This window comes from Branchiostoma belcheri, unplaced genomic scaffold (genome assembly GCF_001625305.1).
Source record: "Branchiostoma belcheri isolate BF01 breed outbred unplaced genomic scaffold, Haploidv18h27 scaffold48, whole genome shotgun sequence".
Classification (NCBI taxonomy): domain Eukaryota; kingdom Metazoa; phylum Chordata; class Leptocardii; order Amphioxiformes; family Branchiostomatidae; genus Branchiostoma; species Branchiostoma belcheri.
This window is the reverse complement of record NW_017804109.1, coordinates 2,311,354-2,338,394: the sequence shown is the minus strand read 5'-3', so window position 1 is coordinate 2,338,394 and position 27,041 is coordinate 2,311,354. Positions and strand designations below refer to the sequence as shown.

Sequence of the window (27,041 nt, the reverse complement as noted above, 5' to 3'; positions counted from 1 at the left end):
GGCCTTCTGCGCGGCGGCACGTGCCCGGCTGTCAGCGCCGGGTGGCCGGGGGTACGGGCCGCGGTTTGCCCGCACTGCTAGTCTCTACCTGACTAACGCTGGCTATACTGAGAATACTTGCCAGGGGAGTTTGGCGGCCTTGAGGTTTGACTAACCATTGAACCTTCCGCGGCCGGACTCCCTTGGCCAATTTTACTGTCCTTTTTGCCGAATGCTACGATCCGTATTCCCGCAGAAAGGCCTGGTGGAGGCTATATGTATATACTAGTATACCACACGGCCGCGAGCTCAGGCCAAGGCAGGCTCTGCCAGACTAACTACGCCGGCTACGGGGAGGATATTTGCCAGGGGAGTTTGGCCACCGTAGAGTTCACGTCACCTGGACTCTACCAGGCTTCGGGAGGCGGCTGGAAAGAGCAGAAATTCGCCAAATAGAGAGAGAGATAACATGCCAGTTGAGTTGGTCCGCTAAAGACTACAGTTTGCCGCACAACTACTAGTATGCCGTGTGTCGTATACTATCTGGTAGAGGCCACATGTTGCCCTTGCCATGGCTTACTGCCCTGTCCATTATTATTGACCCTATCTTTGCATCCATAGTAACATAACCCACTTCAGAAGAGCTAGTTTCGCGCGTCTTTTTCCGTGCGTTTCGTCCCAGGTGCGCGTTTTTCTCCGTTCGCTTCACTAAAAAAACGCCAAATAAACAAACAAACAAACAGCAAAAGCCGTGTCCACACATCTGCTTGTCTCCACCCTTATCGTGAGTTTGGTTCACTGGGGACGTGCGGAGTTCTGTTCGTCATTACTTCTCGGAAGTACCCCTACCCCCCCCCCCCCCGCCGGTGTTGATAGAGCGATGGTACAGTCCGATGTGACAGCTGGGGGGGGGGGGCAGCAACAGGTGACCTTGAGGAGACAGGGGAAGGTCATTTCTCCCGATCCACCCGGAAGTCACCTGTAACAAAGTTACGACTCTCCGAAGACACCTCCGGAAGTCGCACCGGGGCAGCTTCCGCGAACTCCGCACGGAGTCCCGACTTCCCAGAGATCTTCAGAGTCCCCGAGGAGGCGACTTCAAGACTCGGTAAACTTAAATGTACGAAGGTTCCGCGTCCTGTGACTCCTGTAGATCTTCAAGAAGCTCACCTGAGGTTGTATTTCATAATAAGGAAGTTGTTTTCTTGCCCTCTGCGTTAATATCAGACAGAGTCCCCTTGGAGGCGACTTTAACTTAGTTTAAGACTCGGTAAACTTTAAGGCATCCAATGTGATTTCAGGGCAGCAAAACTGGAAATATTCTGGATAAGGCAATCTTTGTGATATTGACACATACTGCCTCACATTAGCACATTTCAATCATTATTTCATACTTTGGGTATTAAAACTGCAGAAACAAGCCCCAAGATGAGACCTTTATACTATGGGAGGTACCCCAAAAATCAGCCAAGGGCCCTTCCATGCAGTAACCATTTTCCGTCAGAATTTTGGGTATTTTTCCTCCATGAGGGTCAATATACATTGGGATACATAGTGTAGTTTCAACTCAGTATGTAGATAAGTGACTAAAATATTGACTTTGAAAAATCGGGTTTCCAAGCCATAAAAACTGCCCTGGATGCGAAGGTTCGCGTCCCGTGACTCCTGTTGAACTCTAAGAAGCTCACCTGAGGCTGTATTTTATAGTATTAAAGGAAGTTGTTCTCCGTGACCTCTGCGCGGTTCTGTCTTCCATCTCTCCCGCTGATGTCAGATGAAACAGCAGATAATCAAATCTCAGGAGGAAGGGTGGAAACAACAGAACTCAGAAGGAAAAAATCGGAAATAAACATGAATAGATGTTAACTGTGTATGGTTTTGTAAATGTTTCACATTTGAGATAAACGATATGTTACGCGGAGTGTAAGAAGTTATAGTGTTACTGTGATCTATACTCAGGAGGAAATTCTCTGTAATAAGAACAAAATTCGGTTGCCCGCAAGATCCTTACTGAATACGGATTTGACTTGATAAACCTCAGGCATCACCATAGCAAATCTTATCTGTACTTAAGTCTACTACTACTAACCGAGAAGCAGCCAAACCTTTACTTAAACTCAGTTTAGAGTTACAGATATTTCACGTATGTTTATTTTCTGTGTGTAGCTGCTAGTTCTGTGTGACCTGCACTTGGCCCGTTGGGACACAAACTTACCGTAAAGATCCACATTTCTTCATTTATATAATAGCGTGGCGGACACAAAAACAGCCGTTTGACAGTTACTCCGCAGATTGCTACTCTCCAAGAAGACTTTAGGTTTTTAGGCTTCGGCTTATTCTTTTTAGACGTTACATCGGACTTGCTTTTTTTGTACCGGTATCTTTTTTCCCTAACCAGACGGGTGGGTATATTCGATACTGTGTTGCCAATTTGATACTGTCCTTCCAATTTGATACTGTGTTGCCAATTTCAAATTTGATACACTAATACAGTATTGCAGCCACCAAAAGATCATCTCGGAGATTACGAGTTTGACACAGGTAAAGCCTAGCCTCTACCAGGCTTCGGGAGGCGGCTGGAAAGAGTAGAAATCGGTCAAATAGAGCGACAAACTTTTCTCTCCAGCAGAGCAACTACACTGGCATGTTATCTCTCTATTTGGCCGATTTCTACTCTTTCCAATCGCCTCCCGAAGCCTGGCAGAGGCTAAGTAAAGCCTAATCTCCAAGCAGATCCCTCTCGGTGGCAAAAAGACAATATCAAATTGGCCAGGCAGTATCCATTAGCCAGAGAAGGTTGCTAGCCACCGACGGGTGGGGGTAGCGACCAAAAACGGCCACATATAAAAAGCTAACGATCATTCCCCCACAACCTCTGCTTGTAGTGTAAGTAAAGCCCCCAGTTTGCCGTATGCTAGCGGTGTGTCCGTGTTTAGGGGCGGGGCGCGGGCGTGTGTGCCGAAGGGAACAATATTGTTCCTCACACCGACACTAGCGGCAAGGCAAATAAACAAGCACCCCGCTGATCACACTGGGAAACTGATCTGGTCTTACACATCTCAGTACACACAAGCGAGAAGAAACCAACATTTTACAGTACAAGCATGGTCTTTATAAGTCAGTGTTACGGATATTTTATTTGTTTATTTTATGTATATAGTTACCAGTTCTAAACGACCTGTACTTTTGTACGTTTTGGGGCACAACGTTATGATAAATATAGTAGAACTTTCAGCCCTGTAGATTATATCATAAAGGTCTGCATCCACACAATTACAGTATTGTACATTACTGTATATATAGAAACTGAAGTCAGTATTACGGATATTTTATCTATGTTTATTTTCTATATACAGTTACCAGTTCTAAACGATCCATGTTCAGCCGTTTGGGGGCACAACGCAAAATTATATAGCAGAACTTTCGGCCCCATAGAAATTGTAAAGGTCTGTATCCATGGACACAATTTCAATCAAAACGTTTGTGTCTATCCTCGGTTTTCTTGATAAACTTCCTTCCTTCGCTGTGTTTGGGTTAGTTCCTGGTTTGAGTAGCCTCCGCAGCAGGCTTATAGAACTGGGGGTTTGGTGATCTTCGGCTGTTTTCTGATTAGCCCAGTTCAAAAAACGGGGATAATTCAACCAGGCCGGCTATGTTGCCTATATGCATCAGAAAATGGCACATAAAAGCTCCCAAAGACCCTGAAAACCCCCAGTTTTTGGCGTGCTATGGAGGCTCGGGTTGAGAATGTAGTTTGAGGCTGCTGGTATGTTGTGATGGATCGTGCGCGTGTCACGGTGTGTAGGGGGTTGGGTTAGGGTCGCGTGGCAGGGAGATAGACACACACATCTGGGGTGTTACACTAACTATAGCAACTATAACTCTTTATATGTCACACATCGCAAATACAAGCTAAACTACAACTTTAGTACACGACATGTTGGGTTGTTTCTACAGATGTTTGTAATGGTTGTTAGTTGTTTTTATTTCTGAGCTGTGCAGCTGAAGTTGTGTGAGTGAGTGTCGGGTGGAGGGTGTCAAGGGGGTATATATAGAAGCGGACATCCGATCCGCCGCCAGTTGTTTGTATGTGATATTCCCCGTTATACGCGCTGTCATTAACCCACATTTTACCCCGAAACGAAAATCTATGGCCCGGGCATTCCCCGTGCTAATACCGTTTTACACACACCGATTCTCTGTCTCCTATATAAAATACATCGTGCCGAAATAAAAACCTATATAATTATAAACCCTACAAATTACAACAATCTCTGCCAGTTACTCGCACTCGGTGTTACTGTTACTGTTAGAAGACTGACGGGTTTTTGGGATGAGAACTTTGCGGCCGTGTACAAATATTTGCGGGGCTATAGCGCTGCTTCCCCGGCCCTGGCTTCCCTTGCCGTCCCGTGTAGAGCAGGCATGCCGAGCCCAGACCTCTACGAGCCCGAGTCTCCACAGCATGCCAAAAACTGGAATCTTCAGGGTCTTTGGGAGCTTTTATGTGCCATTTTCTGATTGCATGTACACAACATAGCCGGCCTGGTTGAATTACCCCCGTTTTTTTTCAGAACTGGGCTAATCAGAAAACAGCTGAAGACCACCAAACCAAACCCCCAGTTCTATAAGCCTGCTGGAGGCTCCGCCAGGTCGTGGAAATGGCCGTATCTAATTTTTGATGCACGGTTTCGCCCCGTGTGACCCCGGGTTGCGTGACGTCACGAGCTGTCATGTAGCGCTGAGCGGCCGGGTGGTAGCCTCCTGTGCAGGCTCCGGGGCGGGTAGCTGATAATTTTGATACAGCGTTTTTAAAGCGTTATTTTAATAGCCGGCCATCCTACATAGCCGCCGAGAGAAGGTTCCATTCCTATGTAGGATGGCCAGCTGTTAAAATAACGCGTTAAAAACTCTACAAAACGCTGTAGCAAAAACCTTACCCGCCCCGGAGCCTGCACAGGAGGCTATCGGGTTGGTGGTTGACGGGGTATAACACAGCCGTGCGGAGCGAGCAGAGCTCACTTCTAGCGCGGTGCGTGGGACAGTGTGGTGTGTGCTCTACCGCTCTCTACAGCCAGGACTTTACCTACTACATACAACTCACTACAGCGCTACGGGAGTTACATACACGTACGTACGGGGTCCGTCTGTCTGCAAAGCACCGGCCCGCCTGGACTGTCTCCGCGGCTCGCCTCGCGCACAGGCCCGTGCACGCCCGGACTTACCTACGGTACGAGCTCGTACTGCAACCACCGGAGCGCCGGGAGTGAGCCGGCGGCGTGTACAAGCACACAGGCCCGACGGGGACTCGCGCACACCACGGTACGGCCAGGTGAGCTATACGGGGTTTTCTTTTCTCTCCTCAATCTCAGTTTTTCTGTAGCCTTGTTGTTGCACAGCGCAGAAAATACCGCCCGGGGGTTCCAGTTGTGCAGGGTTTGTTCTACCCAGCTGGTCGGACAAACACGCTCAAACACACGCACAAACAACCAGCCAGCTACCACTGCTACACAGCCAAACTTTTCTCCTTCCTGGTATAAAAGGAAAGCAGCTTGGCTTCTTTGTACCAAGCAGATGTGTATTGGCATTCCGATGCACGGCATTGTCCGCCGTCCGTGTAGGATTGTTATTTATCTGTTTTTAATAGGTTTTGCATGTCGCTGTGCTGATAGGAGGGCCGGTGAGCCGCCAGTGGGCCCTTGTCGCCGGGCCTGGGTCTTCTCTCTAACGTTACGGTACCAGTGAGCGCTAGGCTCTGCCGACCCAAGGTGCTGCTCAGCTCCATAGCATGCCAAAACTAGGGGGTTTTGGGAGACCTTGGGAGTCTTCAGGGTCCTTGGGAGCTTTTATGTGCTATTTTCTGATTGCATATAGACAACATAGCCGTTTTTTGAACTGGGAAGTGGGCTAATCAGAAAACAGCCGAAGACCACCAAACCCCCAGTTCTATAAGCCTGCTACGGAGGCTAGCAGCAGAGCTCTGGTGTCCCTTCTGGCAGTCTCTACCAGGCACCGCAGATCGCTGTAAAAATTGTAGAAATTGGCCAAAATAAAGGAAATACTATATTCAGGGGAGTTGGTCGGCCAGAGAGGGTACGTTTTGCTACCCACGGGGTATAGCATTCCCTTTATTTTGGCCAATTTCTACCATTTTTCCAGCGATCCGCGGTGCCTGGTAGAGACTAGTCCCTTAGCTGTGCGGGGTTGTAGCGCAGGATCCCCGGGCAGTGGAAAACAGCCCCAGGCCCTGCCGGGCTCTAAAGCCGGCTGAACAAGTCTTTAGAAAAACAACTCAAACATCTAACCAACAAACCTGACTACAGCCGTACACGACCTGTAGTTAGCAACTAGTTTAGTTTTGCAATGCCAAAAAATCTGTTTTCCCTGGTTTTGTAGTTGGGGAGTAGAAGAAAAGGAGGATCGTGTAAGTGATGAAATGATGTGGAAAGAAAACGGACCTTCTCTGTCTTCCCGAGCTGTCAGTCTGTTTGGACAGTGTGGGTTGTTTTTGCGAAGCCCCAGAGACCGTGTACTGTATTCTACTCTACTGTATTGCATGTAAAAACTGAGGTCAGTAGAACAGCAATTGTTTCCACTGCTGCATCTCAACAACCTATAACTTTTTCGCGTCTAAATTTCTTTTCTTTGAGCGCTGATTTCTGATTTTATCTCTTTTTTATCGGATTTTTTTAGCCAGTAAACAAACCGCAAAGTGGCTAGGTTCGGGTCACCACGTCCTCACGTCGCTACGTGAGAGAACCCTGACTTGTTCGAACTGTTCTGTAAAACCTGACAGAAAAATACCCTTACGCCAAGTTACGGAAAGTTCTTAGCTGAATCTTTATTTTAGGTAGCCCCCCAAAACTTACAAATTGTTTTCAGACCAGATTTCGGAGTCTCAGATGCAGAGGAGATATGTTTTTGTGAAGCCCCAGAGATCTAGAGACCGTGTACTGTACTCACGGTGTTCTACTGTACGGTATTGTATGCTAAAAACTGACCGTACAACAATTGTTACGGAAAGTTCTAAGCTGAATTTTCATTCTAGGTAGCCCCTTAAACCCTACAAATTGGGTTCAGACCAGATTTCGGAGTCTCAGAGGAGACTGTGAGTGTAGAGAAGTGTCGTAACAAGTTGCAACGACGGAAAACCTGTGGTGTCATGTTTTAGATTTGCAGTGGGTTTCGGGTGAAGGTGTTTTTTGTGCGTGTGTACAGGCTTGAGTCATGGTCCCGATCAGCTGGCCAGGGCCGGTGTTTTCCACCCATTGTGGCAGCCTGGCCAATCGTAGCGCTCCTCCCACTGCAGTATTGTTTGTGCTGTCATGTATGGGACTGTGTAAGGGTCCCCGAGGTTTACCCAACAAAACGCACTTCGAACCGGGCCTGTTTGCCGACCAATTTTCCCCGGCCAGGCCTGTTGATTCGGGGGCGCACGGAAGCCTATCACGGCCGCTAACGTGTGGTTGTTTACGCCGTACGGCCGCATTTTATCGTCCGGAGGTGTTAATCATTGAATTATCGACCTGCACGAGCCCGGCCAGAACCACCCCGGCCCGATCAGCTGGCGGGCTGCTGATTGGTCAGAACTTTAAGCAGGAGGTCGCGGCTCGCGCCGTGATTGGCTGGCAGTGATGTAATACGCGCGTGACGTCACGCGGGGTATATAAGGCGGCCCGGATCGAAGTGCGGACTGTTGTTGCCTTTTTCCTTCAACCCTTCATGTCGCGTTGGTTTCTGTCTGAAATCTTCGCCTTCTCTCCCCCTCCTGTTTAGACCAACGCTGCCAGAAGTGCTTCCCGACCGTAGACCGACCCCAGCCCGACCCGCACGGGACTTCCCGCCGACCGCCAGCACCTCAGCCCACCAGACCGCAAAACTTTTTCTTCCCCGGGACCGACAACCCGTAGGCTGCCACCATTGCGCAATAACTCCCCAGCTGCCAGCTGCAAGATGGCCGACCTGGTGGGCCCGAACCCAGACCTGCCGACCAGCCCGCTCGCCATGCAGTACGTGAACGACTTTGACCTGATGCACTTGGACGTGAAGCGCGAACTTGAGGAGGCAAGCCAGGCCAGCTGCATGGTGTCGGCTGCCGGGGTGGCGGCGAGCCTGTCCGGCGGCAGCTCGGTCTGCACCACGCCGCTGTCCTCGCCCTGCAGCTCCGTGCCGTCGTCCCCGGGGTTCGAGATCCCCAGCCCCGTGGACCAGAAGCCCAACATAGAGGACCTGTACTGGATGACGAGCTACCAGCAGCTGAACCCCGACGCGCTGAAGCTCACTCCCGAGGACGCTGTGGAGGCGCTGATCTCGTCTGCGGCGGGGTACGACTCCGGGTCGGCGGGGCCAGGCTGCGGGCAGCCCGGTCCTCACGCCCTCCCGGCGCCGCACGGACACCACCACGGCCCGCCCGGGCACGGCCACCCCGACGCCGCCGCCGACCACAAGCCGCACCACCACCATCACCACCACCCCGGCGCCGGACAGCCTCGCCCCAGGCTGGAGGAGAAGTTTTCCGACGACGAGCTCGTGTCCCTGTCCGTGCGGGAGCTCAACAGGCAGCTGCGAGGCTACAGCAAGGAGGAAGTGATTCGGCTGAAACAGAAGCGCAGAACGCTGAAAAACCGTGGGTACGCGCAGAGCTGCCGGTCCAAGCGGGTCCAACAGAGGCACCTGCTGGAGATAGAGAAGCAGCACCTTCAGCGCGAGCTGGACGACCTGCAGAAGAAACTGCGGGACACGGAGAAGGAGCGGGACGACTACAAGGCCAAGTTCGAGCGGCTCAAGTCCCCTCCCCCTCCAACCCCAGCAGTCCCGAGTACTACATGTGAGCCGCGCCGCGCCGCCGGAGGGGTTCGGAACACACCCGCACGGCAACGCACGCACTAACTAACCAACCAACCAACCAACGGACAGACGGCCGGAGCGACACACACGCACGAACGGACGAACTGACAGGTGAGCTGTCATGCCCCTACATGCCCCGCAAACTGCGCCCCCGTGCGGCCTGCCCAGAACTACAGGACACTTGTACTTTGGACTCTAGTTTATCACATAGTAACCTAACGCTGTACATACACAAACGGTGGGGACTAAACTCACTTCAGAACTTCCCCTTTTTGCTGGGAGTTAGACTCTTGGGGGCCGACTGTAGACTAAAGAGTTAGCTTTTTAATGTAGTAAAGAGAGAGAGAGAGAGTTTTTATTCAGACCAAGTCAGGATGATTTAGTGGCCCAAGCTGGCATGCCCACCACTATGCTTGTGTATACTGTACATAGCGGTCCCATATGGAAACGGGTACAGCAGGCGACCCCAAGGTTTCCAGGGCTATTCATGTATATCTGTTTACATCCGAGAACTTCTAAAAGAAGCTATGAGCTATGTCCAGCGCATGTCTGGATATGTAAGTACAGAGATATAGTGTGTATATAGGAATATCGTGGCTTTTAAACCAGCCGGCCAGATATGAACATGACAAAAGCGGGCTTGTCGTGACAGGACTCCAGTTTTAGCGTTGGTGATAAAAAAAATAGTCGACCGCTCCTAACGTCGCGATTTGTGACGGGAGCTGAACTTTCTTCCCGGAGTAACAAGGAAAGGCAACATCCACGATTCTTTGGAGGAAGAATTCATATAGTCTGCCGTGAAGGCGCATCAGCACGAAAAAAAAAGGAAAACAACAAAAAAATCGAAAAAGGACAAGAAAAAGACCCAAAAAAATGCCACCAGGTGAGAAACGAAGGCACTATTCAGTGTGAGGAGAGGGTCGAACACCTGGAACGGACGTCAAGACTCTCCCAACCAACAAACCGAAGAAGGTTCTTGTTGCAACTTCTGTACGTACGAACAGACTGGTTTTACCGACAGAGATTGATCGCACGCGATCGTGAACTCGTGCCTCGACACAACATATTACCATCGAAAAACGTTTTTAGCTCTCGACACACAACCTTCTGTCTCCACGATTCCATTGCCAAATGTCTGTGGTCCTCGAACGTTTCCCAGTTTTGGATGGGACATTTTGAAAGAGAAGAGAAAAACTATAATGAAAATAGAGTTCTATTAATTTGTGAAATGTTTTATGTTGTCCCCTTCTGTTGATCACATGTGACAGAGTTTCCAGTAATTGTAGCCGAAGCGTTCGGAGCTACTATTAAAAGCATGGAAAGACCTTTTATTTTTAACCCTGCTGTTGGTGATCTGTTCCTGTGTGTGTGTGCAGGCAGTCGGTAGGGAAACTGGATACTTGTGTTATGTGGTGTGCATGTTATGGACATCCTACACTCCTCAGTTGGACAGTTCAGCCAAGGGTTGCCTCAGAATTGGAACTGAAGTACTAAAATCTGAGAAGGGAATTTCGGGGAGTCATAATATGTTTTTTCTGTTCATGTTTAAGTGGTGTATTAAGTTCATATTTCGAAATTTGCAGATTGCACCACTTTTAAGATACAATATCATACAAAGATGTTAATTACGTACAAAAGTAACCGAAAATTACTTGTTTTCTCAGGTTTTAACAAATTTTAGGCGCTCCCTGAATTTTTCCTAAAGTTCTCTAAAATAAAATGAGAAAACACTTCTAACCCCGGACACTTCGCCCAGGCATGTTCTAAACTTACCCCAGCTGCCCCCCTCCCCCCAGTGACCTTGGGTTCACCTTGCACTGGTGATGCCCTGAGAAATGGCAGTAAAACAAGAATCACAACTTGTCAGGGCTTGTCTAGTCCCACACCCTACTCTTGTTTGAACATACCAGAAGCAAGTGCCCTGTTCCTCGTAAAAGAAACAACCAAAGGCACTTCTTCACTGAAAATTCCTCTGTTTCAAAACATGAAGTCCTTTAAGTTGTCAATATTGAGGCTCCAAAACTAGCAGAAAGTGGCCATATCACTGGGAATAATTCTCTAGTAGACCGGTACCCACAATATTATACTTACATGTTCTGAAAACCAATTTTCTGACAACCCACAACATACATTGTATGTCAGGAGGTTAGGTGCACCTAGCCTGGGTACCATCCTATTTGTATCATAGGGCTCTCATACTCGCTCCGCAAGAAATTAGGGAAGGAGTGCTTAGTAGTTACAGCTCCAGGCTAGGCTGGGCTTAATCTCCAAGCAGATCCCTCTCGGTGGCAAAAAGACAGTATCAAATTGGCCAGGCAGTATCCATTAGCCAGAGAAGCTCCGCGGTCACCGACGGTGGGGGTCTGGACAAAAAAAAACCGGCCATATATAAAAATGTAACGATCATTCCCCCACAACCTCTGCTTGGAGAGTAGGCTGGGCTACCAAGTTATACATGTATATACTAGTAGTGTTAAAGCCCTGTTGGGCAGAAAGTAGCCCAGTTGGGCAGAAAGTAGCCCTGTGATGTCTGGGTTCCGGGCTAGCCCCAGGCTATAGTTTAGAGCCCAGCTGAACAGAAGGTAGCCCTGAAATGTCTGTGAGCCAGGCTAGTGTTAAAGCCCAGCTGGCCTGTGATGACAGGTTGGCGTGTTGCCAGGATCAGCTGACCTGGGATCAGGGCCGCTCTAACCAACAGGCACAATCTGGGAGATGCCAGGGTGTCAATATGTCTAACCTGTGTACAGATATGGTACAATGGTTAAACATGGGGGAACCACAACAGAGCAACGGTTTAAACTATGGTACACTCGGTGTTACAAACTAAGATACACTCAGTATACATCCTCAGTGGTACAAACTATGGTACACTCAGCCTTACAATCTGGGAGATGCCAGGGGTGTCAATATGTCTAACCTGTGGGACCATGCAGTGTACAGATATGTTACATGGTTAAACATGGGGAAACCACAATACTCAAGAGCTCAAACTATGGTACAGCCAGCGGTACAAACACTGGTACAAGCTACGCTTAAGTCCAATCACACGCAGCAAATGTGTTTTCATAGTGACTCAGTGGAAAGCTCTAGATGAGAGAACTTTTTGTGTTGGATCCAAAGTTTTAACTCTAAACATGTAACTACCAACACAGATGAACTTTCATGATAGTGATTTTATTTAATTTTCTAAAGCCCTCCCCCTCTTGCTGAAGCTCAGTTCAAGTGTATGACTGACAGCCACACAAACAGCCATATGCTCTGTGTACAGAGTTGTAGATCCTGATCCACCCCTGGGATCACAGATCTCTCCTGGGGTCACAGATCTCTCCTGGGATCCCAGCCTGATCCCAAACAGTCAACAGCACTGAGTATTTATGGATAAAGTTAGGACATAGCCTTACAGCACATAGCTATACAGGCTGTCTTCCTACACCAGAACGAACCTTATGAGCTTAATTTCTAGAGGCCCATACTTGTTTTTTATGAGTGGGGTAACTTCTTTTTGCTAGAATGCTGTAATCTCCAAGCAGAGGTTTGGGTTTTGGCTTATTTTTGGCATGTTTTAAGTGGACCTCAGTTGGTGTAAAAAAAGTGCAAAAAAGAAGGCCTGATAAAAAAGCCTAAAACACTCCCAAAATAAACCAAAACCCCAAAACCTCTGCTTAAAGCATGCTCCCCTCGATACTGTATTACCAGTACAGTTCTTCCACTGAAATGAAACCGCTGTGCTCACAGAAGCAAGCCCAAGCTGCTGTAAAAAGTCTGCACAGGAGGCTAGGATGGAGCCTGCTGAACTGTGGGCGGAAAAACATGTCATAAACCTGCCCGGACACGTTGACCCCTGTACAGGGCAGGGTAGCTCCAAGCAGATACACGGTGGCTGCGGAGTGTCTTTTTGCTGCATTTTCTACAAGTACAAGTCTGTAGTGGTTCACCTTTTCTGCAGAGTATAAACATCTAAATAAACAAACAAACAAACAAACAAAACCACCGAAAAGACACTCATAATGTTTCAAATGCAGAATCATCCCCACGTCTGCTTGAAGTTGGGGTCAGTGCAGGTCAGTGCTGGTTGCCATGGTTACGGGCTGGGTGGATCGGATGACAGCTCGGGGACAGCTGGCTACACAGAGGAGCCAAATTAAGAAATACGAGGGATTATTATGACAGGTCCCCTCTTCATTCTGCCCAGAATAAACAACCAACATGATGCTACTGTAAGGCTATGTATTTTCTCTGTGGAATATTTGCAAGAAATTCTCGGATTGCCACTGAAGACTACTACTCACTCAGTATTTTCTCCAAACAGATCTGTCGGTGCATGGAGCTTGATATGGCTGCAAGACAGTATGAAGTTGGCAAGACATTATCATTGGCAGGGCAGTAACCAATATACCACAATTTGACTGGTGAAAACAAGATACCAGTAAAAAAAAAAAGAAATCCTGATAAAAACACCTAAAATTAGGTAAAAAGCCAAAGCTTAAACCTCTGCGTGGAGAGTAAGACTTGTAATCATGTTTGCAAATGGCATAATTCACCAAAACTTTATTTCTTTATGGCTTTCTAGAAATCCAGACCATAAACAGTAAGTAATATTCCCATAGTACACGTCACGGTAAGATTGTCTGCCAGATCTTCCCAGCTTTTTGAGTACCAGGAAAACAAAAGAACAGTCCTAACCATAGAGGACAGCCTTTCCCTGGGGAGTCTTCTGTTTTTCTTCAAATCTCCAAGGAACTCAGAACAACTCCTTATTCCTCTGTCCTTCTGTTCAGGTCTCCTCAAGACTGCCTTCAGATATCCATGCTCTGAAGTTTTTTCTGACTTCACTCCGCTGAACGCAAGAAAACTGTACCAAACTCTTCCTGCAGAAGTGTTAGGAAAATAAAGAAAAGCGTGTGTTTGCAAACATGTTGACTGACAGCGTAGCCCTGTGCTGGGCTGATGTCCCCTGGGAGCTAATCTGGCCGTGTTAGAGCTCAGTGGAGCGTGCAGGGCTCATGAACTGGAACCGAAACTGCTACAGGAACAAATGTTGCTACTCTCCAAGCAGAGGTTTGGATTTTGGGCTTGTTTTTCGCATGTTTTTAGGTTTTTTTATCGGCTTTCTTTTTTGCACTGGTATCTTCTTTTTTTACGCCAACCCAGAGCAAAAAAGAAAGCCTGATAAAAAAAGCCTAAAAACATGACAAAAATGAGCCAAAACCCAAACCTCTGCTTGGAGAGTAAAATGTTGCTTCAGTACCATCAAATACTTGTATACAAATATATTCAACAACAAAATCAATCGATTGGACTTAAAATTTGATCAGTAAATGATTACTATATAGTGGGCCCACTGGCTGCTGAATAAAGCAGTCCAACACCCCAGGTATCTAATCTCCAAGCAGATCTTTTCTGGTGACCAAACACAGCATTGGCAAAGAAGATACTGGTACAAAAAAAGAAAGCCTGATAAAATGCCTGCAAATGTGTCAAACATAACACAAAGCCTAAATCACTACTTGGAGATTGTGTGTTGTGTAATTCTGATAAAGATCCACCAGGCTCGATCCACCATACTGAGTCCCTCCATCCACTTCCATAGTCTGGTTCCGCTTATGTTGTTTGGCTTTCATCATAATCACCAAACTGGAACCAGGCCCTTTAGGGAGGCTGCTGGAGGCTATAGGGGCAGAGTGGTGACAGACTGGGACAAACATAGCCTCCAACAGGCTTCTTAGGGCTGGTAATTTGTTGCTAGACTGGATCAGTGTTTGGCATATCAATTATCAAAGGGGATGAAAGCTCCTTGGTAAACCATAATACTTTTTTTCTGTTGAATAATGCAAAATAAAAATCCTTCTGTTCTTTGAAGATCAGTAGAGTGATTTTTTTTTACAGCTGGAGAGAAGTTTAGACTCCTAGTCAGCTTTTGGACAACTTGTCTGTCTGCCAGCCCAGCTGTGTTGGGTGTTTATCAAGTTATAACCTTACATCCTGATTTTCATAACATCCTATACTAAAGGCTATAGTGAGCAACAAGCAACAGCCACTGTGAGTTTGACAGAGTCAAGGACTAAAAAACAAACAAACAAAGAAACCAGAAGTGGCCGGACATTAGTACCAAACAAAACAACTGCGCGCCTGTCCTGTCCCGAAGGACCATGAAATTGCAGTTATTAAAGCGTTAGAGTCATTATTGTGATCGCCGCAGCTATTATCCACCTTTTCTCTTCAGTCCAGAACAGGTAATGGATACAGATGCCTGACAGGTATATCAATCAATCAATCAATCAATCAATTAATCAGTAAATCAGTCAGTCAATAGTTTATATTCTCTGCTATACTTGAGTGTGTTTGTTGGTGAGTTTGAAATTTTGAAAATTGAACTTTTTGAAATAGACTTTCCTACATTTTTGAGAGGATTTCAAAGGAAAAATCAGAGACAAATATGATTCCAGTCCCACTGGTGATACAAATCAGTCCACGTTTTAAAGAAAAATCTTGGACCTTTAGATAAAATGTGGCCCATTGAGCATGTGTGGCTATGGGCTACGGGTATGGACGGCAAAACATCTTCAGAAAATCACCCTGACTCACTGCAAACCAAAAACCAAGAAGCTACATTGGTGCAGCCTTCTTTTCCTTAGTAGATTTCTTAAGAACCCTGAAATGCTCAGATTTGCGCCCTGCAGGTGTGCAGAGCCGGCTAAGACGTCCTGGTGTGCCAAGACAAACGTCTGGAAGGAGGCGAGGTGTTCAGGTGTTACTTCAGGCTGACTGGTGCCCAGCCAAGGCTCAGGCAGACCCATTTGTACTAAAAGGTCTCGCTTCACTGGGCAGGGCTGGGCGGGACGGCTGTTAAACTGTGTTAAACACGGTTAGGTAATAGCCAAGCAGATATGGGGGAAGTCCTCTTGTTTTACAGGGCTTTTCCTGCCATTTGTACATCTGTAATGTGATTCACTTAATTTCTGTTGTTCTGCCTTGCTAGAGACTACCTGCCTATTAAAGCCTATTGAAAGGGTTTTTTTTTTCAGGAACAACATCTTTGTGTATGAAAGCTAAAGTAGTAATAAAGTTTTAAAGTATCCAAAAGTGTCTAGGCCTGGAGCTGGCCCCTTGCTCCCTTAAACCAAGCCCTGTGTCTGTCACAATCTGGTCTTTCCACTGTTTGAAGGAGGTGTAGAGATGTACAAAATGTTGCAAAAAGAAGTGAAAATCACGGCAAAGTCTTGCAGTTTATTGTAGATTATCTGTTTTAGATATCAAATAAAGAAAATAAAGCAGCAAAACCCAACAACCCCAGACTCTCAGACAATAGCCCTTATAATAAGCACAGACCAGTGACTTGTTTTCACAACCTTGTGTGTACTTAACTTCTCCCCACACCTTATCATTATGCTGTGACGTGTAATTAGCCCTGCAGCTATAGAGGCTGCAATCCTTCATACATCATTTAGACTGCAGGGTGAAAAGTTTAGGTCAGTTGTCTGGTTGATCTTTTGAGACTTATGTAAGGAAGTACTTTTTGCAATGATTAAAATCCTTAGAGGTTGGTGATGTAAAAAAAAAATCTGGTAAAAAACATGTTAGGCTCTGAATCAAAATGCTCATATTTTTGCCCCAACAGTTGAAGGAAGTCCCTTCTCTTCCAAGTTGTTTCATTTTTTCCATCTATCAGTGCAGTTGTTTGATTAAAAGTTTGAGATTTATTGAGAACTAGAGTCCCACGATCTCATACCTTCGCCAAATGATGTTAATCTTTATGACAAAGTAAAGATTATTCCTCCTGATTATGCAAATAGGATCCTCATTTGCATGAATTATATCAGTTGATTTACTTGATTATATTCTCCATCAATAGACAGACTTATCTTACCAAAGAAAGCCATTCTATCATTTCGTCATAAATTATGCAGTAATATGTTTAATGATGTTCACCTTCACTTAACTTTCAAATACCCCAAGTATGAAATTCCAGGCAGTTACTATTATGGAATTATAACATTTTCTCATTAATTATGCAAATTAAGTGTTAATTTACATAATCAATATCTGCCTGTGTTTCTCTCGTTCTCAATTACATATGTCACAAGCTTGAATAGTCCTATAATGTAATGCAGCTGATTTATAGAATTTCCTCATTAATTATGCAAATTACATCCATATTTGCATAATTGTCACATAATTATGTCAAGCGTCACTTAAGCTACCTACATACCACAAATCACGACGATCCATCCACCGGTTCTTGAGTTATCCTCTTATGAATATTTTCAAAGAAATGCCCCTGCAGTACCCGAGCAAGGCGCTAGGGGGCCCAAACCTATGTCACTTCTTCCCTAGCACAAGACCTACCTACCATCCAAATTTCGTGACCCTAGCACGTCTAGATCATGAGATATCAAAACCGGAAGTTCAGCTGCAGTACCACAAGAAGCCGCTAGGGGGCCCAAAATCTAATCATTTCAAGGTTTCATCAAGACCTACCCACCTACCAAATATGAAGTCAATCCATTTAAGCCTTCTCAAGTTATTGTGTTTACAGACAGACACACATACGAACGCCTACGAAAACATAACCTTCTTGGCGAAGGTAATTACAAGCCTGGCTGGTATGTTGACTTCATGGCTTCATCATTGGGGCTATCATAGGATACTAGTACCTAGGTCTGTTTTTTTTTGCCCTGTTGCTTCATATTTTTTCTGAAAAAATCTGAGAATCAACAAATCAAATTGGTGTAGCCTAAGGAAGTTTTTGTCAGCTGTGCAGATCCTTGACACCAGAGTTTGTAACAAGTGTCTGGCTGAAGTTCCCAACCTCAGACTTGTCAATCTCCATACTTTACTATATTTCAGCTCACAAGCTCCTTCCTTGTACAAGTCGACTTCACTTCACAGAAAACAACTTTTCTGCACAAACACGATTTCCTCCAGTCCCTGCACAGGAATGCAGCGGCTCCCAACACTTTTATGGGGAAATTCCTGCAGGAATGAGATTTGAGGGAGGAGAGTGCACCGTGCAGGCAGCAGGCTGGCAGTGGACCCAGCTAACGAACACGACTAACGACCCTGCAATGGAACAGGTTAACGAGGCGGCACTGATGTGGGTAGACTGGAGACTGGAGACTGGACTGTTGGGGGGAGGGGTTCTCTATATAGCCTTCTTAGCTGATCTCCAAGCAGATCCTACGGTGGCACGACAGTATCCATGGGCAAGAGCTGTGAACATTGGCCAATGGAGTGTCCATCTGCCACTCTGGTGGCTAATATACATGACATATGTATACAGGATGGCCAATGTTGGGTAATGGATGTACGTAACCATCTTTCCACCATGGGATCTGCTTGGAGATTATCCTTACTTTAACAAGCCATACAAGTAACCAAAGATAGTTTACAAGAAACCAAGTACAATTAGAACTGAGGCTATCAGAAAAAAGCAGCTCAGCCGATCACAGTTGGGTCTACATGTGGAGTTGCCAGCTGTGCTTGAAATATGTGATGAAATAAACTATTTTTGTACTAAATAGTGGCCTATCCTTGCTTTAGGGCTAATAATTACAAAACAGAACAGAGGGGAGGAGTTTGGGGGGAAAGTTTTGGGGAAGTGGCCAACAAAACAAGCCTCACATCTGGAGAAAATTGCGATGATGTTATCATCTTGCCCCAAATTTGTTTTTCCAGCAGCCGGCCAAAGTCAAGTTCGCGCCAGTGACTCCGTCGTGTCATCCCGACATTTCTATTGTGTCTGAAGGACGCGATTATCAAGGTCATCGCTCGTCTGTCCTTGTGGCTCGCTGAGCAGATTGTTCCGAACAGGAAACTCGAACATGAGACACAGAGCCTCAGACACGTGGCTCCAGGTGGCCTTGTGACAAGTTCGCTCAGAGATAAAACTTCACAATGAAACCAACAAATTCTTGCAAGGTCGTAGAAAAAAAGCACAGTTACGTGAAGGTTTTGTTCTTGTTGTTGCTACATGTAAAAGTTTGTATTAAGTCAACACCTTTATAACAATTCCAAAGTACGAGAGTAACATTTACCCTGATTCAGTGTTTGTTCCAGTGAAATTTCTACAGCCAATTCTTCTTGTTCGAATGAAAGCTCATCTGTGTTGGTAGAATCCATAGATATAGAGTTTAAGCTTGTTCCAACACAAGGAAAACTTATGGTGAGTTCTTTCCTTGTGTTGGAACAAGCTTAAACTATAAAACTATAAATGTCTTTGCCAATTCACAGAAAAAAACTTGTCCCATTTCTAACTTCCTTGATAAAACATCTGCTCCCATTTGTTACCCTTGAATGACTCTTGATATCGGAAGCCAACATCAGATAAGCAGACTGAGTCACAAGTGAAGCACTTCCTGTCACAAAACGTTTTCCCGCTTGCTCCAGTGACCTACAAAACTGGCTTTAGAGGTCACAGAGAACAGAGTGACCTTGTACATCAGCTGCAGTAGAAGGACAGAGCGTTGCCCCTGGCAACAGGCTGCAGAGTTGGGCAATGTTCACTGCTTGTGTAACCAAGCGTAGCCTCAGGAGGCAGGTTCCCAGGCTATCTGTCCTGTAAAACATATGGAGCACTGCCATTGTTTTAACTCAGAGCTGTACCCTAAGGAGGCAGGGTCCCAGACTACATGTACAAATAAATGTACAAGTCCTTTCTCACAATGCCCTTAGGAGGAAGGGTCCAGTCTATCTGTAAAGTTCTTCTGTAATGTAAAACAACGCAGTACCCTAAGGAGGCAGGGTCCCAGGCTACATGTATCTGTTCTCCAGGCTTTAACACAAAGCCAGTACCCTAAGGAGTCAATGTCCCGGGCTATATAGAGTAATGTAAAACAATGCCTGTACACTTTAACACAAAGCCTGTGCCATATGGAGTCAGTGTCCCAAGCTACAAGTATCTGTCGTGTAAAACAGACCCTGTCCCCTAAGGAGGCAGGGTCCCAGGCTACTTGTATCAGTTCTTTAACACAAAGCCTGTGCCAGAAGGAGGCAGGCAGTGTCCTGGCTACAAGTACAGCATCTGTAATGTAAAACAATTCCTGTACCCTAAGGAGGCTGTATCCCAGGCTACAGTCCCTGTAATAGACCCTGTGTTGAAGCTTACCATGGGTGAAATGTATGGAAGCGTGCCCTAAGGAGGCTGTGTCCCGGGCTACAGTGTTGAAGCTAACCATGGGTGAAATGTATGGAGCTGTGCCCTAAGGAGGCTGTGTCCCGGGCTACAGTGTTGAAGCTAACCATGGGTGAAATGTATGGAGCTGTGCCATAAGGAGGCTGTGTCCCAGACTACAGTCCCGGTATTGAAGCTAACCAGGGGTGAAATGTATGGAGCTGTGCCCTAAAGAGGCTGTGTCCCAGACTACAGTCCCGGTATTGAAGCTAACCAGGGGTGAAATGTATGGAGCTGTGCCATTGTCTCAGTTCCGCCCTGCTGAGTCCAACACACAAACCATATTGGCAGCCAGCTGAAGGTCCTGAAGCCAACATGCTGGGAACTTATTGTGTGGACTGTAGTAGACAAACCAGCCATCGTCTGTTCTTTTATTTCTACAATAACTGAAAAGCGAGAAGTTGAATTTATACAATGATAGTTGATTTCGCTTTGTACTGTATCTGTTAAGCGTATCTGTTCATCATGTTTTGTTGTGACCTGTACTTTAATAGACAAATGTGGCAAAATGTGCAAAAAAGGTCGTCATTCATTCATTGTTGGGCCAGACTTCAGGAGCACAAGGAACAGGCAGGCTGATCGGGCCACTCCAAGGCAGTTCACTGGTTATCAGGCTGTATAAAGTACACCATGTATGAAACAAACAAGTGGGCAAGAGGATGACAGAGGCTGGGAGAAAAATTTGGGTCTGACTAAAGCCAATCACTAAAACCTCCTTGGTAAAACAAGATAGATTATCATAGACTTTCTTTTCAGACTATTTTTCTTCCAATTCAGTAAAAATTGTTGCTTGTTATTTAAATTGTAGAAACAGCCAGTTAATCTGGCGTGGCCTTATCATATTCAAGTGATGTGAGATACGTAAGAAGCGAAACTGAAACTTAAGTTCAGTTCTGGGGAACGATGCAGTGCAGAAATAAGAAACATCTGGGTTGACATTTGCCTGAAGACACAGACCAAGGAAGTAAGCCGGGAATAAGGAAGTGGTGACCGAGTCTCAAGTGTGTGCAGAGTACCAACAAGGAGGTGCTTCCGCAAACTCCAAGCAGATCTTAGGCTCTGGCTTCTTGCAAACCTCATGGAGCAATCCTTTATAGCGCGCTGGTGTATATGTAAGTTGGCTGCCTGGGTTCGGTGCGGGTGTCAGGGGTTTTCCTGTTTCTACTGCTCCTATTACTTTCAGCTGCATGAAACACACGTAGCACGTCTGCTTGGAGCGAGAGCTCCTGCCACTTGCTGAGTCCCAGCTGTTGGGGTTGTCTGGAGACCTGCCAGTAGGTCAGAGGTCAGCAGCAGGCTGGGACTGCTGGGTGCTGCCAGCCTGACTGTCAGGAACAACCACTGCCTGCAGGTAGGGCAGGAACAACGCAGTTTGCCGGTTCTATGGAACAAAAACATATTTTATAAACTGTAAGATCAACATGGGCCTGTGGGTATGCCCTTTATCGTAAGGTGTAATCAGGCCTTTTGATTCTTCGTAATTCATAGGTCTCAACAGCCTGGGTACCATCCTCCATATTTTCTGCCAGCTCCCTAAAGTTGCTGGCTACCTCTATGGCTAAGGCCTCAAACCTTTAAACCTCATAATTTAATGTCATTTGTAATCTTTACTTTGAGAATTTTAAGTGGTTCATCATACTTTGGCATAAGTTTTGGCAATCACTAAACCGTTATCCCCTATGCAGCACCCAGGGAAAGTCTGCATCTGAATAGTACACACAGGTTCAATGACTGAATATATATAAATATTACTGGGAGGTTTTCTTCCCAGCCCTCTGTTTTTATCTTGAACTCTCAACTCTCAAGTCTGAGAACCAAAGAAATGATTTGGTCTGGCCCAACACCACCAGTGGAAACCCTGTGGAAGAAGGGCTAAAAACCAACTTGCCTGAAGGCAGAACAGTTCAGCTGAAACATGCAGGCCTGACGGAAAACAACTTCTGCCTGAGGCTAGGGAACAAAACAGTGCAAGTTGACTTCATTTCTCAACAACAGTTTTTAGGGTGCTAGGCCAGCTTTAGCCTCTACCAGGCTTCGGGAGGCAGCTGGAAAGAGTAGAATTTTAATAGAAATTCGCCAAGGATAGAGAGATAGCATGCCAGGGGAGTTGGTCCGTACAGTTTGCCGCACTCGAACTCACTAGCTGACCAACTGGAAGTCTGCAGCTGGTAGAGACTAGGCCAGTTTGAGTTTTAAGGCACTTTGCTGCTAGAGCTTGGATCTCTGAAAGACCAACTGATGATTCTGCGTGACTTGAGATTCCCTGGAAGAGGAAGTAATGAGTGGGTTTGTTTACATGTTTACAGTTCAGAGAAAAAAAAACAAAGAAACATGTGAACAATACAAACAAGCCGTAATAAAAACAGCAGGTATTTTATTCATGTCGACCACCCCATGGTTTATAGTGTATGTTTCTATTGACTGGGGAGTCAGTAACTCAATTAACACTTACACTCCAATTGGCGGCTTTATTGGGTGTTTTGTTCCATTGTTATTTGATCCAATCATCCCTGGTGTAAAGTGTATTGTATGTTTTAAGTTTTGTACTTATAGAAAAAATTAGAAGTACACAAGAGGACATACAAATTTCTGGATAAAACACTGATATGCTTTTATTTTATTGGGCTGAAGATAACAATTCCAACAGTGACTTTGTAAAGACAGCCTATTCATTTAATACCATAAATGGTATATAATGTATCGCTTGTAAAAGAATTTAATGTTTCATAAATGTTTCATAGATTTCAAAAAGTTTGCTCTTATAGTAAAAAAAAAATCCTAAATTTACATTTTGTTCTTATTGCACATATGATTATGCCTCGGAACAGTATAAGTACACAATATATCCTAACTCCAATAATCCTGTGCTTAAACAAGGATTTTCAGCGGCTTAAAGAATGATCACCAAAACTTCTGTCCTTTCCTCACACCGTTCTGTTGTTTTAAACGTTGAGAAGCCGTGAACCGCCCAGCTGTGTTAGTTAAGCCCAGACTGCCATTGTTCCCAGCACAATGCAGCTTTAGTAATGCCCGAGTGACCTTCTCCCAAACCCCGAGGAACAGAGCGCCTGTTCAGCTGACTCCAAACAACTCCAGTTTGTCATGTCCGACCCACTCTGCACATTGTAACACATGTCGGGGACAACTCTGCTCACATGCTCAACAGCACGGATTTTGAACCTTTACCGTAGAAGAAGACTGACTCCGAAGTTAGGGGTGATTAAAAGCACATATTTCTGCCATCGCGTCATTTTGCCGCAGGGCAGAGACGACCCCCGCCTGTCCAGTGGTACGGCCCATGAGTTATGCAACAGGCAGGGAAACAACAGGCTTCTGTCAGCGCCTGTCTCGAAGCAGACGTGTGGAGTCTGCTGAGTTTTCTTGCTTGCACAATGTTAAAGAGGCAGTTTGTTTTAATTTCACAGTTTGCATCATTTCCAATTGGAGATTTTTTTTACTTACTACTAGTTACTGTGAGTCTGGAAGGACATGTGGGATTTCTTAAGTCCTGTTCATTTATACGATCAAGGTGTCTTTCCAAATCTCAATAAACTTCATTTCACAGTAGTTTCTCGGCCCCAGATTCAGCAACCATGCCTCAACGAAGACGGGGGGCGCCACAGACTTTCTGCAACCTTTTATTCACTGCTCACTGGAGTCACCTGTGTTGTCTGACGCGTCACAGAAGTGGTGGATTGCTCATTCCTTCACAAAACCTGGAGTTGTACAGTCAAAAATGTGAAAATTAGGGGTCCAATTTCTCGAAGTTGCATTTTAAACTTTTTTTTCATGATCATCTCCCAGTAGACTCATCCCCGGCTACAGAGTGAATTTACATGTTCTGGCCTTGAGCATGCGCTCGCTGATGTCCCACAGCTCTGCGGCGGCTCTCTCGTTCTGTCCGTCCGGTGAGGGCAGGCAGCGGCAGCAGTTGTTGAAGTACATCCCGCCCAGACCCTCCAGCTCCCGCGCCGTGCCGCAGTACACACTCGTGGCCGCACCTTGTTGCTGCAGAGGAGACAGATAATACAGCAATCTATCAATAAGTTAATCATTACATCAATGCATCAATCAATACATCAATACTTCAATTGGTACATCAATCAATCAATACATCAATCAGTCAATAGAACAATACATAATAACAGTACGTCATCAATACAATTAATCAATACACCAATCAATCAAGCAATCAATAGATTGATACTTCGATCATCACATCAATCGATCAATAAATCAATAATCCATACACCAATAAACCAACACATCAATCAATCAATACATAAATCAGTACTTCCACCAATATATTGATCAATACATCAATCAATAGATCAACCAATAGATAAATACATTGATCAACTTACACATTAATCAATCACTCGATACACCAACCAAACTTTATTGCATGTTTGTGAGCGTTTAATGTATGCATACAGAAATTGATAACCTTCATATATGGAGAGAATGAATGAGTTGTGAGGAGAAAGATTAACATGAAGGAGGAGGAGAGAGGGACTTGTGGAGGAGACAGATGGTTGACACAGATAGAAGGGACGAGAGAAAGACTTGTGGAAAGAGAGATGGTCGACAGAGATTGAAGGAACAAGACACTTGTGGAGATGTGTATAGAAGAGAGATGGTTGACACAGATGTTGAAGTCCCCAAGGAGACATGAGGAAACCCTCCAATGGTTTGCGATGCTGGTGATGATAGGTGATGAAGCTGGTTTTAGATGCTGGTGATGATAAGTGATGAAGCTGTGAGGAAACACAGGAATGATGGAATGGTGATGGGCTGTTTATGTCAGGTTAGGGTTAGGGTTTGCAATGCTGGTGGTAAGTGATGAAGCTGGTTTTTAGATGTTCATGATAAGTGATGAAGCTGTGAGGAAACACAGCAATGATGGAGTGCGATGGACCGTTTGTGTCGGGCAGGCTGGGGAGACAACGCGGGGCGATAACCATCGCGGGGTCGCAGGTGAGCCGCGTAGATAACGTCCGCACGGGAAATGTGCGCCTCTCTCCCGCCCGGCCCAGCCACACACCAGATACAAGTCAATGGACTCAATAAGTTTCCCCACAAAAAGCCCATTAGCCCGCTTTGTGGCGGGTTAACAATGGTCCTGTGTGCCGGCAGCGCGGCTCATGAATGTGAAAGGTGGTGGGGAGGGACCCTGCGCAGGGGTTAATATGTGGGTAAATATGGAGATCTGACTCCAGAAGGATGGCAGGACAGGGCAGGATGCAAGTCTCACTCAAACTCAGAACATACAGCGCAAATCTCACTCAAACCCAGTAAATATGGTGCTCTGACTCCAGAAGGCAGGCAGGACAGGGCAGGAAGCTAACCTCAGAAATACAGTCGAATCTCGCTTAAACCCAGTAAATACAGCGCTCTGACTCCAGAAGGCCGGTACTGCGGTAGGACATCACAAGAGACAAATCTCGCTCAAACTCAGTAACTACAGTCAAACCTCACTCACACTCAGAACATACAGCGCAATGGGCCTGTAAGACACCATAGAAAACAGATCTCACTCTAACTCAGTAACTACAGCGCTCTGACTCCATCCTCACCAATAGGACACCGCTCACTAGAACTCGGGTGTTACAATAATGAAGGTCTTACGGCTGTGGCCTGATAAACGCTCTCTTAAGGAAGATGTTCAATACCCGAGCATCTTCAGCTGATGTCTTTATCTCAGACCTGACAAAAAAAGATCTACTAAAGGAAAACAGGACAAGAGAGTGATGTAAAATCTACCTGGAAATCACAGGAAGAAGTTTAGATCGCAAAATGAGAGGATACAGACCAGCTCTGCCATCTGTAACCAGAATCAACATAATCTACAACATTTATAGGAACATCAGATTCTGTAGGTTATCTTTAGGTCTCTCACATTCAAGTTGGTCAGAAATGACTCAGGCCCTCACATATCTGCTTGGAGGAAATATTGACTATTCCTATATATAACTCTGTAATATTCTTACCACTATTTCTATTTCTTTGTTAAATGCTCTTTAGTTTGTATCTGCAATTAGCCCTTGCATGGGGAAGAGTTTTGTTGCTGGGAAACAATTATTAAATTCATTATTAAAGTTTCAACAGTGTCTTAAATATAATGTTTGAAACTATAGTCTTGTACAATGTTGTAACAAAAGAACGACAATTATAATGTGGATGTTCAGAAACTTGGGAAGTTTTGGAGTCACAGTATCTGTGGTGTTGGGCCAGAGTTTGTTTCTTGAGTAACAATAATCATTCAGGTATGTAAGCGTGCCACACAGCCATTATAATTAGGAGTTAAAACAATCCTTTGTGTATTAATTGCCTATTTCTTCTGTACTTGCAATTAGCCCTCGGGCAAGAATTTGCAATAAAACTTATTATTGTAAAAACACAATACTTTTATCAAGTTTCAATAATGTCTTGTTTGTACAAAGAGCCAGAGTTGTAAAGAAACAGAAGAGTGAAATGTCACAGTATCTGTGGTGTTGGCCGGCGGGTCTAAGTTTGGACGTGTAACATGAATGATTTATTCCTGAGGTGTTTATTCAGTATTGATCTGGGTTAACCAGGCCTCGGATCAGGCCCAAAATAAGTGTGTGAGAGGCTGGGGCCGGGCAGGCCACATGGCACACATAGCCCGCATTCTGTCACACGGCAACCCGACCGGCCACGCCTGGCAACGGCCAAACCGTAAATCCTACACAACGAGACGGGTCAAGTGCACGCCACGCCGCCGCTACCGCGAACGGGCGCGGGAACGGGACGGTACAGAGGAAGGAGGGAAGGAGGGATGGATAAAAGGAGGGATAGATAGAGGGATGGATGGATGGGAGGATGGATGATGGGAGGGATAGATGGATGGATGGATAAGTGGATGGATGGAGAGATGGATGGAGGGATAGATGGTGGGAGGGATGGATGAATAATATGGAGGGATGGATGGATCAAGAGATGGATAAAGAGAAGGATGGTTGGGTGGGTGGATGGAAGGAGAGATGTATAGAGGGATGGATGGTACAGAGGAATAATGGAGTAT

General features: G+C 45.7%; 2 protein-coding genes across 3 annotated transcripts in view; one reads left to right on the top strand and one right to left on the bottom strand.

Moving 5' to 3' along the window:
• Positions 1-4,987: 4,987 nt before the first annotated feature.
• LOC109479388 (transcription factor MafA-like) lies at positions 4,988-10,164 on the top strand. Of its 2 annotated transcripts, none has more exons than XM_019781347.1 (2): positions 4,988-5,301; positions 7,756-10,164. In XM_019781347.1, the coding sequence occupies exon 2, from the start codon at positions 7,933-7,935 to the stop codon at positions 8,866-8,868; it is 936 nt and encodes a 311-aa protein (XP_019636906.1). In that variant the 5' UTR covers positions 4,988-5,301; positions 7,756-7,932; the 3' UTR covers positions 8,869-10,164. The 2 variants fall into 2 exon arrangements, with proteins under 2 accessions (XP_019636906.1, XP_019636905.1); XM_019781346.1 differs by having other exon boundaries at positions 4,988-5,311.
• An 11,111-nt stretch (positions 10,165-21,275) lies between these two features.
• Positions 21,276-27,041, bottom strand: part of LOC109479345 (WW domain-containing oxidoreductase-like) — a 65,861-nt gene continuing 60,095 nt past the window's right edge. Inside the window, exons 13-15 of the mRNA XM_019781296.1 lie at positions 23,843-24,004; positions 21,881-21,946; positions 21,276-21,377 (exon numbers count right to left, since the gene is read on the bottom strand). Of these exons, the coding sequence (XP_019636855.1) occupies positions 21,276-21,377; positions 21,881-21,946; positions 23,843-24,004 (330 nt within the window). The remainder of the gene's footprint in view (positions 21,378-21,880; positions 21,947-23,842; positions 24,005-27,041) is intronic.

What these genes read in the sequence shown, in the direction of transcription:
- LOC109479388 (XM_019781347.1), top strand. Translation starts at nt 7,933, where the DNA reads ATGGCCGACCTGGTGGGCCCGAACCCAGACCTGCCGACCAGCCCGCTC.